The sequence below is a fragment of the Anopheles stephensi genome, chromosome 3, assembly GCF_013141755.1.
Source record: "Anopheles stephensi strain Indian chromosome 3, UCI_ANSTEP_V1.0, whole genome shotgun sequence".
NCBI lineage: Eukaryota > Metazoa > Arthropoda > Insecta > Diptera > Culicidae > Anopheles > Anopheles stephensi.
Window position 1 is genome coordinate 62,795,240 of NC_050203.1, and position 16,834 is coordinate 62,812,073.

The 16,834-nt window shown below is 45.6% G+C and overlaps 1 protein-coding gene across 5 annotated transcripts in view; it reads left to right on the top strand.

Annotated features, from left to right (window-relative positions):
* LOC118514466 (mucin-5AC) overlaps nt 1–15,942 on the top strand; it is a 43,525-nt gene extending 27,583 nt beyond the window's left edge. For all 5 annotated transcript variants that reach the window (XM_036061391.1, XM_036061390.1, XM_036061388.1 and 2 more), the window contains 4 exons: nt 8,974–9,280; nt 10,805–11,042; nt 11,251–11,413; nt 11,666–15,942. In XM_036061391.1, the coding sequence (XP_035917284.1) occupies nt 8,974–9,280; nt 10,805–11,042; nt 11,251–11,413; nt 11,666–14,926 (3,969 nt within the window). In that variant the 3' untranslated portion in view covers nt 14,927–15,942. The remainder of the gene's footprint in view (nt 1–8,973; nt 9,281–10,804; nt 11,043–11,250; nt 11,414–11,665) is intronic.
* Nucleotides 15,943–16,834: the final 892 nt, after the last annotated feature.

Consider the following 16,834-nt stretch of genomic DNA (forward strand, 5'->3'; position numbering starts at 1 on the left):
TTATCTGATAATGACGTTTATCGATTGTAATGGAGGATAGTTAACAACCGCGAGATACTGATAGGTAAATGGTGTCTCTAAAGCACGGTAAGTTAAATCAGACACCCCGAGTTGAATGTTTCTTTGGACTGTAGGTTTTATGACATATTAACGAACAAAAAGAAGGGTCAGATAATGAACAACTTTAGTGATCCTTTTGTTTACCTAATACGGAGTCATTAATCAAATCGCGGCAATTGTCACCGTGTGCCATTGTCGGTAGAGGCAGTCAGGCTGATGCCGACTGGTGCAACCTAGTACAAAAACCTTCCCGGTTCCCGGTGCTTGGTTTGATTGTTTTGCTCCGCTCGACATTTGTCGCTAATGTTCATTGTCTGCGTAACATAAATGGGGCTCAAAATTGGTCCCACCAGCGAGCGTGCCCACACCGCAGAGGCGGTTACGCTCTAATTTTTATTCCTTCCCATAAAACCCTTGTAGCATTGTAGCTTTTGAGCTTCGCGGACCTTTTATTGTTTCTTTCCTACTCTATCCATCCGGGGCGCCCCGGCCAGCCCCCCTCGTAGCTAAAGTTGGCCATCGTTTTTACCGCTACACCGGGGCGTCAAGAGAGCAATATTAAAATGCGTTTGAAATAGGTCGGCACTTCGGAAGGTGCTTTGCACCTGTGCAACCTTTGCGCTGCTCCCTCATTACCATAACGGGGCAACGGGGTTTCGTCGTGCCCGTTGGTGGTGTTGTAGATGAATGGGGTAGCAAGCAAGTAAGCGAATGAAAAAAAGAAACGAGTCTAAAGAGAAGCACAACACAAAACCGGGTAGGGTCTCGTCAGCTCACTCGTCGCTGGGTGTGCATCCCACCATCGTCAGGGCTGCGGAAATGCGCAGGCAGAAGAAGCAACAATCCTTTTGATTCTTTTCCGCAACTTCCCGGTCTCATTAGCATCGATAAAAAGATGAAGCATCCGCGTGCATCAACGTCGTTGCGAGGGGTCAATTCGGTCCCGAGCAAGTTTTCCCGTTGAAGGGACAGGTATGAATTGGAAAAAACCGACACTCACACACACACACACATAGAGAGAGATGGCAGGCATTCTTGGTTTCCACTAAGGGAAAACGATGTTTTAGCGTTCCCGGTGTAGGCTGGATTTTTTTACCCCGTTCTTTGTTTTGTTTACGATGAAATAATTATCCACAAGAACAACGAATTAGATGGCTCCCATCATGCAATTTAGATAGAATGGTAGAAACCGGCAGAAAGAGATTGGCAGCGGCCTGTGGTGGGTTTGGATGGCCGGTAAAGGATGAAATTTTCACATCTCCGGGTCCATTTATGATCGTGTTGATGGAATTATGGTAATGAAGAACAATTGCCACAGTGTCTTGTCCGTTTGTTCTTTGTTCGTTAACAGTTTGCTCTAATCATACACCTGCTTGGGGAGAGGTTCTTTTAAATTTTCAAATTACTTTCTTCTTTTAAATTTATTGCTGCTGTAAATTAAAGATATGTTCATTGCAATCTTTTTGCCCGTTATGTATCCTTTTGTAGCACAGTTTGGCTTCAATGTTCTTATGAGTTTCTTTTTCTCTGAGATTTACGCTTTAATTTACTTTTTTCTTTTATGTCCCTATCTTTAAACTAGCTGGTTCATTGCAGCTTAATTGGTGACTACCGTTTGCAGAAGGCAAAGCAAAGCTGCGGTAAACTTGAAGATTCTTCCAATCAGTATCGGTTGAACAATTTTCTGCCTCTGCTTGGCATATACACTAACTGTTGGCGTGAATATTTGTGTTTCCTTTTTCTTTTCTTTTCGGCTAACGTTCTTCTAGCCTTAACGTAACACGTTCAAGCATTACCAACGGTGTAACGTTCCACCCCCCCCCCCCCCGGCTCAGTGTGCCGGGGTGAAGAAAATGAATTCTGACAGATAGAAATTAATGCTACTTTAGGCATGCCGACCACCACCACCACCTTTACCGCTAACTTTTAATCTATAAATAAGCCCACTCGTTCCCGGTCGACAAACGGTTATGAATCCGATTCCGAACTCCGCACAATCTTTTGTGCGAGTGTCCGCCGGTTGGTAGAAATTTACGGAACTGAACCGACACCGGGGTGGTGCTGCGTTTGCGGCATGCCGAACGTGGTAGTGGTGGTGTTGGTAAGCAGAAAAATTCAATTAAACTTTGGTAAGAATTTATACTGTCGGAAAGCCAGGGCGGGTACGGTTCGTTTGCCTTATCTGGTTACCATTGGTGATAACGGTGGTCAAGATCGGGCCCAAGGAATGCACGGCGCACGGGTAAGCAACATGCTGGAAATTGAAAATTAGTACACTTTTTAGTTGTTTCCGGTGCATTTGAATGTGTGCGGCATGAGCTTCGGTTGCGGAATGGTAGGAAAATGAAGCTCGAAGTTTTTTTTAGTACGCAAATGGAGAGGTTAAAAATGTTAAAAAGAAGAAAATTTAAAGCATGAGATTTTGTTCAATTTCATTTTCGAATTCGAATCATATAGTGGAGCCGAGATATTATATATTGTTCTAAGCTGATCTATATGTCAATGAAAATAATTCTGTTTGTCGAAGTTTCGCAATCATAGTTTCACCCAGAATTTAAATGTCTTATAAGTGCATGATTTATAATAAAACGCGTTGTGTACTGTGAAATCTTTATAAGAAACTTTATATATGTGTTTCAAGAGAACTGATCAGATGAATGATTTTGTTTTCTTTAAACTCCAACGTTTCTATTGGAGATTAGCTGAAAAGAAGATCTCGCTAGAAGGTAAGAAACTACTTGATTGGCAGGATAAAGATCATTAAATCCTCAAAAGGAATAAAATCATTGCTCGAATGCTAGTTTTTGATAAATTTCTGTTATAGAATTGGTATAAAGTTTTGGTTAATGTGACGTTTAAGCGTATTGAAATGACCATATTGGACTATGCAGTGGGTTTTTAAAATTCTTTTTCCCGTTTTTTTCAGCATTAATATCTTGAGAATCTGAGATGGGGCAAGGCGGCAACGGCTCCAGTCTTAATATAACTGGACCGGGGTTCAAATCCCATGCGAACTGTTCCTCCGTAGTGAGGACTGACTATCTAACTACGTGGTATCATCAAGTCTAATAAGCCAGAAATGGCAGGCATGCCCTTCAAGGGTCGTTAGGCCTAGATAAGAAAGGAAGAGAGAGAGATAATCTTGAGACTATTATCTGTATTCTGAAACGTTTCGGATGTGATTTGATAGCAGTCCTATCGTGCTTACATCTTGGTTTACTCTGCAACCAGGTGCTTTATGACAGTACATAAAAAAAAACAAATAATTGCAATGTATGTGAGTAAGCTTCACTTCCATTAATCGTGATTTGCTTTACGCCACTTTCATTTCCAAAAAAAAAAAAAAATCACACGATAGATGCACGTGAGGTACGTAATATATTATGCAAAGAGCTTTCTCTGCATTTTCATTTCTCACCCCCATGTTTTCCCCCAAACGCAGCAGCTTATCCGAAAAGCTAATAAGTTAATTTTGTTGCAGTGTATTCATCGTAAAAAAAAGTACGCATCAATACAAAGGCAACATACGTAAAGCCAGCATTGGATGCACCATAAAGAATGTATCGTGTTTTATTCCCTAGCGCATAGAGCTGTTCCGTGTATCGTGTTTATCAGCGTATCTATTTGCAAAAACGCTTTGTCCATTGTTGGTGGCCCACAACACAAAAAACGCCAAAGTTACAAAAAAAACACTCAACCAAAACTTTCAACAGTAAAAAGTAAAACGAACCATTATCCAATGAACCATCTCGGAAAAGGGATCGGTGGTTCGGGGTGTGCACTGTTTTACGTTCACGCAGAGCGGTACAGAGCAAAATCACCCACAATCGAAACGTTTCCATAATGATGTCGTACCGGTTGGCCAATTGCCAGAGCCGAATCGTGTCCACGAATTCCGGGGCCGCTCACTGGTCAATATTTCACTGCCCACCCACTGCCCACTGGCACCTGTCTGCCACAGATCGGCACCGCGGCGGTTATCCGGTACGTGCGCCCGTTTGGTCTAGCGCATAACGGCTTAAGGTTAGTGGAGGTAGCAGGGGATTGGGAAGCGAGAGAGAGAGAGAGACAGTGAGGGAGTATGTTTTTTTATCTGTATCTTCGTCTCCCATTTTCCGGGACACACCATGTCCGCCGCTCATCCTTCGGCGAAACATCGAACGGTTCGCAAATGGTGTTGGCTCTTGCCCGGTACATCGGATCCCGTCGCCACACACAACAAGCCAAAACTCTTCGGGGAGCCATTTTCGTATTCGAGTCATGCGCGACGAATGATTGCAGCATTATATCCAATAAAGCATTTTACTGTTGAATTTTTTAATCGTTCTCGGGGGTGATTTTTCCTTTTATTTTATTGAAATAAAAGGAATAAAATACGGCATCGGTCGGGCAAGATACGACGGTTGACGTGGCGCTGCGAACCGAAATTGAGGCACAATAAAACAAACAATCGATCGCAAGGTGGAGAGACATACACACAGCCCAGTTCGAATGGTTTGCAAATCAGGAAGGGTGCTGTTGTTTGGTATTTAAACACAAGTTGGAGACATATTTTAATTTAAGCTAAATAAATGCTTCAAATGTGTATAATGTGTGTTTTTTTAAATCAATAATAAAATAATTTTCAATAACTAGTAAATGCGAAGAAAGGCCCTCAAAACTGATTGTTGTTTGAATTATTTAATCCTTCGAATAGTACATATCCAATTTGGTCATAATCGCGCGTAGCAAATATGCGTTATGTTTGGGATTAAGTGTAATTTATCGTGCTCATACGCCAGCTTCGGACTTCAACCGCATTTGGGCAATAGTGTGTGCGATGCTGATGCTGCGAATGATGCGAATGATGCAGAGCGAACATTCTGGTAGGAGGAAAAAATCCACCCTGAACCACACCGAGGGCTTGATCCACATAGGGAAGGAATGGGGTGGTACGTGCATGGAAGCACAACACCATACACGCAACGAAGTGGTAGAGAAATATGCACATTCGCACGTATTTATCTTCGATCGGACAATACCGAATGGCCGGCGTCCAAACAAGTGTGCATCATTTGGACAGAGTGCACGAGAGTCCGGGCGGCTGGTTAGGTGAGCGAAACTGGCAAACAACCGTCTGGGATGGTATGGGCCGGATGGCATTAAGGGCCGGCAGCCGAAGCAAACCTCAGTCAATGGCGATGGCACAAAAGGTTATCACCTGCTGTCCGTGGTGATGACGTGAACAGCAAAACCGGCGAGGATTACTCCTCCTTTATTGATTTAGGCAGATTGAGGCGCGGTTGTGGCAGACGTTTGAAATCATTCTTCAATGCGTTCGGTAGGGTTTTGATTTTTTTTAAAACAAACTTCATACTGGCTAAAACCTAATAGAAATGTTACGGAACGCTTTTTTCCTTCGTTTTAAAACTACCCTATAGAAGCAAACGGTAGGTGTGTGTGTGTGAATTTGATAACACCTGCTATCGTTGCAAATGGGTTATCTTGCTGTGGTGTCGCATAGGATCTGTTTATTGTTTTGGTTACGACTGGATGAATACGACTCGGCAAAGGCAGGTTTGAACCTTCAGCCGACAGGTTCCGGTTAAAATCGAACGGACCGAGCACCGAGCTTCCTGCTGGTGGTTGTTAGATGCACCGCATCGGTACGATTGCATTATCTGGCGACTAATGTGTTTACTGCAACTTATGCCTTCGGGGTTAATTTCAACGGTTCGCTTGGTGCTGCGGTGCTGGCCCGAAGGGTTTGAAGCACGGTGAGTGTTGAAATCGTTGCGTTGAAACTAGGAACAACGCCGAGAGCATTAATTTTGGGGTTTGGGGAAAAAAAAGTTGCTATGAGTACACAACGTTTGTTTATTTAAATGCTATATTGCGTTGATTTTGCTGGTCGAAGTATTGCACAAATAAAGGTACGTGGACAGATGTTCTGTTTAGAAAAAAGATTTTTGTTTTAAGTTATTAGAATTAGATGAAAATGTTATGGATTGTTAAGCCTAAAATAATTGTTTATACCAGGCTTTTTGCAAGAAAAAAGGTCACCAAAGTCAACAAACATGAATAAATAAATGCAAATTGCTAAATAATGTGCATATCAGAGAGATGTTCTTATTGATAACAGAGAGATGGATAGGTTGTAGTTATTTCACTATTTTTTTTGTAGCAAACTTATCTAAGTCAACGACAACGTAGCCGGTCTTCGTACGGCAGGAGTGGGGTTCAAATCTCACCTGGGCCGTGAGGGATGACTATCCAACTACGCAATATTATTAAGTCTAGTAAACCATGAATGGCACGCATTACCTAAGAGGTCGTTAAGCCAAGAAGAGAGAGAGAGAAAGAGAGAGAGAGAGAGAGAGAGAAATATTTTTAAGCAATTCTGTTTTGTTTGGGATATTCTTTCCTTGGGCTTTAAAACTTGGTAAGTTTGTTTTTTTTTGTATCGCAAAATGTTTTATTCTCTCTTTGATGACTTACTCCCGCAACAAGTGATACTTGAACAAATTGTTTTACTCGCTTTAAGTTTTTTTTCTTACTCAATGATTCAGTAACGCTGGTTGAAATATTGTCAACACTTGCTCCACATTTTTGAATAATTTTTCTCTCTTTGACTGTAAATGGTTCAACAAAACCAAATCAGTTTGAAATTAAATGGAATACATTGTAGCCTTTGCTTAAATATCTTCTGTTTGTTTAAATAAATTTTAAATATTATTTTTAAACAGTTAATATTACCTTATTCTTGGGAGCATATTTAATGTTATTCGCTGAAATGTGGCTTAAAGCACTAAAATGTGATTTTTGAAAGAATATTCTTTCGAAAATATAGAGTTGCTGAATTATGTGCAAGAAAGAAAAACTGATCACTTTTCTCAACACAACTGCTTTCAAGTTAAAGCCCCTTAGAATACGTAACAACGACGAAATTGGTTAGGTCTACCTCATTCTCATACACGTCAAGATTTTTTTTAAATTTCTCACTTGCAGCAACATGTTCTTCGTATAATACCACAGTTGAAATGCAAAACCATGCCGCAGGGTCGTTCAAATCGTCCTACCGCGCGTAGGCAAAATAGATTGCATTTGCACTTTTGCACTGGCCCTTACCACACAGGGCTCCGGCCCTGTTGCCATAATTTGGGTTAGACGATTTGATTCGTTGTCGCCCTCCGGGGATGTCGGTTACGGTTCTTTTTTTTACCAGTTTTGTTCAATACTGTTGTTGTTGCTGCCGATATCCCTTATCGATCGCCGGGTCTGTCTGGTACTTCATCAATCTAATAGAAAAGCTATTGCCCAAATTGCAGCCACGGTAGTGCCGGTATCATGGCGAAACCACCTCATTCAAAAATACAACGCTCGCGTGGAAGGGACTTTTTCATTCGACGATTCGTGATGGACATTTCTCATGTGCTTCGTGGCGTACCCGTGCAACGGGTGTCTGTCTTTGGTGGATGTTTGGGATAGAATTTCAATCATGGCCATTTGCCGGCTCGACACGGCCAAGCCAACCCAGCCAACACATGCACACACACAGACACGAGCGAGTAGCGATACTGCGCGCATGTGGATGGCATGTTATGGAAATGCATGCACATTCCTTCCGGTCGCATCTTCACAGCCAGGTCCAGGTCCCTTGATTGAACGCTTCCGAAGTGTTCGCTGTCAGCCCTGAAGGAAAATCACACGCGAACGAGTGTGCCATTCCTACCGTTTGGCTTCGTTTGGCATTTAGGTGAGCTTTTCGCCCCTCCGTCCGGCAGCCATCCGTGCCCGCCGCCGGGAACGATGACGACGACGAGCAGGGAACAAATAAACCACCGATCGGTATTTATGGTGCCAAGGCGGCTGCACATCCCACGAAATAGAAAAAACATCACTTACATAAAACACACACATACATACGCGCCACACATACTCTGCGCAAACACTTCGATCGTTCAGTCGAACATTCGCCGGAATGGCATCCATTTTCGCATGTGCCTGGTGAATGTTCATTTCGTGTTGCTGTTTTTCTGCCTCATTTTTTCATGTTAGATTGCCCTTACACCAAAGATAGTAGAATACTGAAATGAAAAAAAAGAAAAAATACACTGGCACGCTTGCTGACGGTAGTGGTGGTTGGTGAGTGTGTGTGTGGTAAACCGCAATGCTCTCGTAATTGATGGGATTTATTTGATCCCTCAACGGATTACCCAACGTCGGTATTCTTCGATTTCCTGTCGGTTTGATGATCCACAGAGCAGAGCTTCGAAACCGGAACACGGAAGCCGTTGCACACAACTATTCCTATCGATTGGTGTTTGATTTGTGCTTTTCTATCCCGTTCGTACTGTGGGTGGGTGCCTGTGTGTGCGAAGGCAGAATAGGGATGGAAAGGTTGGTAGTGTTAATGTGTACAAGTGTTAAGTGCATCATAGTAGCATGTCTTATGCTGATCGTTTATGAGTTCATCTCCGTGCGGTGGATTAGCGCCGGGAGGGTAAAGTGAAACATCAAATACACCCGATAGGAGAACGGATAACGTTTCATAATCTGTTCGAATCATAGGAACAAGAAAACAATAACAAATCGCTGGAGGTGTGACTGATTATTTATAACAGTTTTATTTGATAACACATAAAATGATTGGAATGGATTATGGCAGGGATTTGAATTGAATCTGAAGCGATAAAAGCTTTTCATCCTGGTACCCAGGAAGTGGTTGAATTAACTGATTTAAACAAGCATCATGGAAAATTAACATAAAATCGGAAAAATTGGTAAATCGTATAGATACACTTTTATGAAAATTTCTTCGAATCTATATTGCTCATTGACCAGGATTGAATTTATGTTCCTGTGAATTTTTTCCAATATCTCAAGCACGTGGTACTAATGAAATTCCAATTAAAAATTTTCTATTCCAAACAGGCCAACGAGTATGCATCCTACCAGAATACGCTTGGACGCCGATCGACGCTGGTTGGACCGTACACGCACATGAGCAAATACTCCTACCCGACGGACGTGAGCCTGAGCAGTCACTATGGTTACACCTCCTGGGGCCTATGGCGTGACAGTCGCAACCTGTCATCCTCACTGTACGCGAAGAAGCAGAAAAACATCAAATCCTTCTCGATACTGCTGATGTCCGCGGCGTTCATTGTGGTGCTGGCGGTACTTTGTGTGGCCGGTTTAGCATTCTACTTCAGCACGTTCAAGGCAGATCTCAGTGAGAGTAAGTAGTCTTTGAAGCTATAGGTGGCTGAACGTTAATTTTTTTTAAATATTTTTATCCTTAAAAAAACATACTAGATTGAGAAAAAAATTAAATGACTGAATCGCACTGAAGATAGGTGATGATGTGAAAGTTTTAAAATATTCAACCGCCACAGCTTGATAAGCTTCACCGGTTTCTATTGTGTGACGCGATAAAGATTTTTGTCCCAACCGTGACCAGACTTTTAACGCTTTAGCAGCGCAGCAAAAATGCACTAAAATAATGGATGACATTAGAGCTCGTTCGGTGACAGGCAAACCGTGAAACACCTGGCGTCTCCATCGTGTGTCCTCTTGACATGGTTCCGAGCTTTTTTTTTGCCCCCCATAACACACAACACCGAAGGTACGATACTTGAGCTGCCACAGCGCAACCAAGCGGCAACCGGTCCATGCTTGTATGCACACACGCTCAAACACAAACACACCGTGTGCTCTCTATACGGTTGGACAAGTTGCAAAACTACTCACGGCATTCATTATGTCATCCTGGACTTGATGCATCAACTGATTTAATACCACTTCTTCCGGCAGCGAAAAGATAGCCAACCCATCCATGAACCCGGTGCACGGTACATCGGAACCGGACGCTGTACCGTACGCGGTGTGGCAGTTCGCGAAACGAGTGAGTGGTCTAGGGGGTTTTTTGTGTGTCTGTGTCGGGTTTATCTATGCTTGTGTCCTAGCATCATCATCATCATCATCATCACGGCGACTATGAAGCTCATATCCTTCCTACCCGCCCCGGAAAGGTCTCTTTGTTGTGGATTTAATGATAGTCCTGTTGTGAACAAATGGTCAGATTCGTTATTTTTTTTGTGTGTGCCAACCCACACACACACACGAGTTTTCGCACACACGTTTGACATTCTATCGAGTGACCATCGGAATGACTTTTTTTCTGGTCGGTATTATGTGCCGTCCGTACCATAATTCAACAGTTTTCCACCGACCACCGTTGGTTCGGGTCACCAAAAACAAACTTTGCACTGGAGCTTAATTAAAGTCAGCTGATCAATAGATGTGCCGTTTTTGTGCCGCTGTTGCTCATCTTTCCGTGCTTTGTGTGTGTGTGTGAGTGTCAAAGGTTAGCTGGCACCGGATGATGTGCGGAACTATCGTATTAAGCTCATCAATCTTCAATCAAAAAACCACAACGAATCATGATTAAAAAAGAGGTGTGTCCCGGTGTATTTGAACTGTTTGCACAGCATAGAGTACAAGAGTACAACACTACTGTTGCAAAGCATAGAGCGTGTGGTTAACGATGGCCTTTGCCTGTCGTGTTGTCGCAACGGTTGTTTGAAGTGAGCTTGTTTGGTGTGTTTGGGTTGTCGGTTATTTCCTTCTGTTTTCTGCTGCGTGAAGCATAATTATACAAACTTTTTTTATCACAACTATTTGCTGAGCTTAACGAAAGTTTCCACAATTGTGTTTTAGACTGAGGCCTTAAGTTATTAAATGTTCTTTTTTATTATTATAGCAATTCTGGCATTCGATTGTACGTTTCGAGTTGCTCGAGGAGATATCTACACGACCGGTTTACGAACAAACAGCACACCGGTGTACCGACAGAAGACAGCGTTCTATGAAAAGCTGATCGAAACGTCGCTCGAACGTAGCGGTCTCACCGTTTCCCGCACGGAAATTATGAACTTTGGTGATGGCCCTACAATAGCGCTGAGCTTCAGAGTCTTTCTGGACATGCGGAAGATAAAGATGTGAGTATGCAAATACATTTAGGTAGAAAGTTCAAATGTTAAAAATTTCACAACCTACACATTAATTAAAAAATTGTAACGTGCACACATAACTTACCACAAACAACCATTTTTTGTGTTGTTTCTCCCCCAAATGTTGGTTAACGCGGTTCTGTACGGTGCCGGGTAAAAACAAATGGTCATCATCCACCACATTGGACACCGTCAGCACTATCAATAATGTGGAGGAGCACATCAGGACAGCCTTTCTGAGTGAGGTTCTCAACCCAAACTCGGCGTTCAAGAACATACGCATCGATCCGGACAGTATCGAGATTAAGCGGCTACTCGACCAGGAGGTCCTGAAGACGGCACTTCTAACCCGGAATGAGGTAAGCACTTTGGCGCCGGGTGTTGTACGGTGTTGCCGCTACGCAAAACTGGATTAGATAACACTGATGATGATTTGTTTTTCCTTTCTTCCTTCTGCGTTCCCCTTTCCTGCATACCTATCGTACACATCACACTGGCATCTGGCTGATGTGCGGACGGGTCGTACGCGATGTTGAACGCTCGCACCACGGGTACGCTTTCCATGCACTATCGCTCATGCCGATGACTTGCTTTATCCTGATGGCCGGCAGCCATTTCCGTCAGTGGTCAAACCGTCCGGTGGTGGTGGAGCTGGTTCGGACCAGGAGCAGCGTCACGTCACGAAGAAGACGGGAGTAATCGAAAAAACTATCCACAAGTTTACACCGCGCGTCACACCGGTCCCACCGACCGGGTCCAGAACGTCTGTCGACGGGAGTAAAGGCATCGTCGAGGCGGAATCTGACATTGACATGGATAATTTACCGGTTATACAAGGATCATTTGAGATAACGAAAACAGATGCCGACATCACGCAGAAGCGGGCGGGAGGCGGCGGCGGCGGCGGCAGTACGGATCCGGCCGGAAGAGTGCCGGCCGTAGCGTCGACGCTCAAACCGTTTGCAGTTAGCCCGGCCCAGATAACGGTGCGGGGCAGCGAGAAGACGAGGGTGACCGAAAGCATTAAGGGGACTGATGAAAAACCATCAACCGGTGGACAAGGTCCGGCCGGTCGGTTTGGTCAGAACCCGGTCGGTGGAAAGTCAAAATATGAAACGGCAACGGCGAAGATTGAAAAAATGGATAAGCACGGTGCTACGACGAAGAAAATTAAAACAACTTCGCTCAAACCATCGTCCGGCACGGGTGGCAGCGGTGCGGGAAGACGGTCGACGACTGCGAACGGAATGGTCGGTCGTACTACCACAACCACAACAAGGTCGCCCACCACAACGACAACATCCACCACGACGACGACGACGACGACTACGACAATGGCACCAAGTTTAGCTGTCCGGAGCACGTCGGCTGTGAGCGGCAAGATACCTACGCAGGTCGCCAGTACAACGAGCCGGTTGACAACACTTCGGTATCAGGTATTGGCATCGCAGGGCTCGTCGAACGAACCATCATCAATGTCGGGGTCAGCATCGGTTGGTGCATGGGACGAGGAAGACGATTCGGACGAGGAGGAACTGCCGGAGGAGTCGTTCGCCGAGGACCATCTCCCGGTGGTGGTCGATGTGATTGGGCTGCCGTCCGAGACTGATGGGGATATAAAAAACGATACACTTTTGGAGACCATTTTTCAGGCCATCATTAACGACAGCATCCCGGAGGAGTTTGCGTCGGATCGGCGACGTGTTGGAGGACTGGAACCGGATAGCATACCGAAGCTGGACGTAAATCTGTTCACCAGCGCGCCCATACTCGATAAGCAACCGTGGCATCCAATCAATCCCAATCAGCAACAGCAGGTGAAAGCCGATCAGCGGACGGGCCTACCGGCCCTGAAGAAAGTTTCGCTGGCCGAGGAAATTCTCTACCGGAACCGTCCGTCGGACATCGAGAGTGTGCTGGCGTACACGGAAAATCCCAACGGACAAATTTATTACCAAAGCTACACCAACCCAAGCTTCGGCTCGTCCACGCTCGGTATTGAGCCGCTCGGTGTGTCGGACGTCCGACCGTATCCGTTGCCGGTGGACAAAATTCACGAGGAGGTGATACCGGATTTCAAATACCTTACGCCGACCGCCGTGGATGCGAGCGAACAGTTGCTTAACCTAACGCTGGACGAGCAGAAATTCGAGCACCTGGGGGATGGCGTGATTGCCAAAAAGCCGGAACAAACCTCCCCGCCAGACGATGAGCCGATAACGACGACGGAAAAGCTCGACACCGTCACTCTCCAGACACCTATGAGTGGATCTTCCGGCGAGAGTCAATCGTCCGATGAAACCTCAACGGAGGTGTACGGCTACTACTCCGGACCGACGGAGGGACTCGATTCCGTCCTGTCAAACGGCGGAACGAACGGTACGCACGATGATGAGCTGGTTGACGTCGCTATGGACCTGGAGTCTCGTAACAGTCCGGACGACTCGGAGCAGGTAACAACCACCGCTGGACCAGCAATCACCACCACAATGGGTGTGTCTGAGCTGAACGAAGATGGCATGGAGCAGCTATCAACAACGATGCAATCCACCACGTTGAGCTCGAGTGAAGAGATTCACTCTGCTGAAGACTTGCTGATGAGTAGCACTACCACCGAAACGATGTCATCGAGCTCAGAAGAAATTACTGCTAGTTCGGCAGAAGTAACGCTCACGCCGGTGCATATCACGCACGCCGGACAATCGAAGCCACCGACCGCGACTTATGTGGAAGTGGAAACGCTGAAGTACACACCCTCGACCACTCTGGCACCACCAACTACCAACACGCTGCCAGAGCTGTTCCCCATCACGAAATGGGAGTTTGTAAACGGAACTCGTCGTACTACGGCCGAAAAACCGCCCACCAAGAAGGTTTTCAACGAAACGCTCCAGGCACTGGTGGTGGTGAATGTGCAACCGGATGGGACGACCGCTCTGCCTCGCACTCCGCCGCAGAACATCGAAGACCTGAAGAGCAATCGGCCCAACGCGACCAATCTGCAAAACCTGTCCGACATTTTCGATACGCTCGCGTCCAAGCTGGGCATTCAGCCGGAGGTGTCTAGCAAGATGCCACCATTTTCGTCACTGTCGAAGATTAAGAACCAATATCGCAACTCCGTCAACAGGACGGGTGGAACGGGCACGGCGAGACCCCGCACCACTACTTCCGTGCGACCAAAGCGCAAAAAAACTCGTCCAACTGTCACGAAAATCCCATCGACTTCGACCGTTGGGTACAGGCCAAGTGCCGTCACGGAGCAGCGTGTGCGGGTGAGCAGTACGACGGAGCTGTACCCGGAAACGACGCCGATGGCACGGGTCATTCCGACCGTCATTAACGATGAAATTGACGATGTCGTCCCGGTCATGCTGGAGACATCGTCCGAGCTATCGTCCGAGCTGGCCGTCGTCGGCCAGGCGGAAGTCGAAGTAATCGATCCGAACCGCTACGAGGAGATGCTCAACTCGATGTCGCTGGCACACGGGAGACTATCGGTCGCCACGACCACCCCCTCGCCCCTTCCCTCCACCCTGGTGACGTTGCTTCCGGTAAAGTCTAACTCGGGTATCCGCAACTTCCGCCCGAAAACCAAGCGACCTCCGCCCTACGGGGCAACCACTGGAGCGCCCGCGGCTCATAATCATGGTGATAAAAATGTAAGCAGAAAAATGAACGAGGCGGGCTTAAAATTAATGAATGCAAATAAAACCGACGACGATGACAGGCCGGCGGCCGGACCGGCCCAGCATCACCAGCGGCCGGCGTCGGCGGAGCGGGTGGAACCGTTGGTGGCGCAACAGGGAAGTAATAAAAATAACACAATGGTAGAAACGGTGGTAAGGGCCAGCATGCGCTTCGAGTCGTAAAGCTAACCGCCAGCGCGCTCCGCAGGGTGGTGCTTCGTCACGGTTGGGCTTCCGGTGGGCACGGTCACGGGGGACCAGTTCCGGAAAGCGACCGATCTGCGTGCACACAGAAGCAGGAAGAGAGAGCACGAGCACGAGGAAGATAAAGGTGATAATTGAGTGACGGCAAACGGTGGCCACAATGAGCGTGGTCACAACCAACGTTGGTGACTTCCATCTTCCGCCCTGGCGACAACAACGGGCGGCCGGGTGGTTAGTACCACACGGTCCGTGATCCTTTGCACAATCGCTCCCTGGACGCTTGGACCTGGGGTGCGTTGCCCGCAGATGGGACCGACGTTGATGATGGACGTTTGGCAGTGGCTCTTCGCAATCCAAGGGGGAGCAAAACATTGAGATTTGGTTTTAAGACTTCCAACAGGTTTGTCAGGTTTAGAATTTGTTTACTCTTAAGACTGATTCTGTGCGCTGATATACTGGTGGGCTACGGTTGCACCAACATTCCTTTCGTTTTAAGCGCACGCCGACAACACAAACACGATCGGTTTCTTACGGTGAGCACAGATTAGTTTAGCTAAGTAAGCGTATAAGTAAGTTACCTACGAACGAAGCTGCGTATCGAGCTGGTGCTCGTATTCAGTGGATAATTTATTTCTATCGACAATTGTATTTGTTAAGCAAAGCACTGCGCTGGATCGAGAGATGCACCGTGGCGTGCAATCTTTCTCTAGCTGCAGCAGTGACAGCAAATCGCACACCAACGTCCCCTTTTCCGAGCAAAAACTTGTACAGGAGTAGCACACACAGAGATAAAACAAAGCTATAGGTTGATAGGTGCTCTAATTTATTTACTGTATCAATGGCAAAATGCAACGAGCAGTGCACTCGAAAGGAGGGTGGTTTTTATTTTAAGCAAATGTGTGACAAAAACTTCGATATTGGAATTGATTTTAACCTGTGCGTGTTGTAGGTGCTGTATTTCAGTAATAAAAAGTGACACGAATGAAATTACGACACGTGCATGAGGGACAATCGCTTTCGATGAAATTATATTGAGAAAAGGAAGGCGTATTTTGGTTAGGTGATCGATTACAATTAATGCTACGACTGCTTAATGGAACGTAGGTTGATTGATGATGGTTTTCGTTGAATCAAATTTTCGAACCTACTCTTAATTAGATTTGCAGCTTTGAATGAAACAAGTCAACGAGTGGGTTGTAGAATTTGATGGACGGTTTGCTCTGTTTGAACTTAGACTTTCTGGTGGAGCTTATGCACACAGGAAGACGCCATTTATTAAATGGATAAAATATTAAGCTGAATTAGTTTCTTGCTAAAAAATAAAGCAAATAAATCTGTTGCTATATTTTTTGTGAATAATCATGGTAATTATAATGAAATTTTCAAAATAAATACTTTTAAGTCATATAAGCCAGATAACTCTTAATCAAACATTGCAGAAAACAGCTTTGCAGAAAATCGCTTTAAATAAACATTTCAACTGAATCATTTACATCGCTCGCATTAAAGTTCAGTAGAATTGGTTGTTGACTAAAGTCGCGTTAGTAACGGCAGGGTGAGCAGTTTTTTTCTTCTTTTTGTTAAAAATCTCATCCATTAACGAACGCAAACCCACGCATTCGTCCAATTAACCTCCCATCAATCTGCTGAACTTTCTATTTGCAGCCAAGGGACCTGGGATTGTATCCCTGCTCCGTGAACCGCACTGTGTGAGCCCATTTTCAGGGCTCAAGTATTTACGGCCCAGCAGTGCGAGGACGTAGGTACCGCAAGCACCTCCGGATGGTTTTGAATGCATAAATATCCGTCGTGCCGCTCGGAAACCTTCCGCTCGTCCCGTTTGCCACGCTCGAGCGCAATGTTGAATGAACTGAATGTTGAATGAAA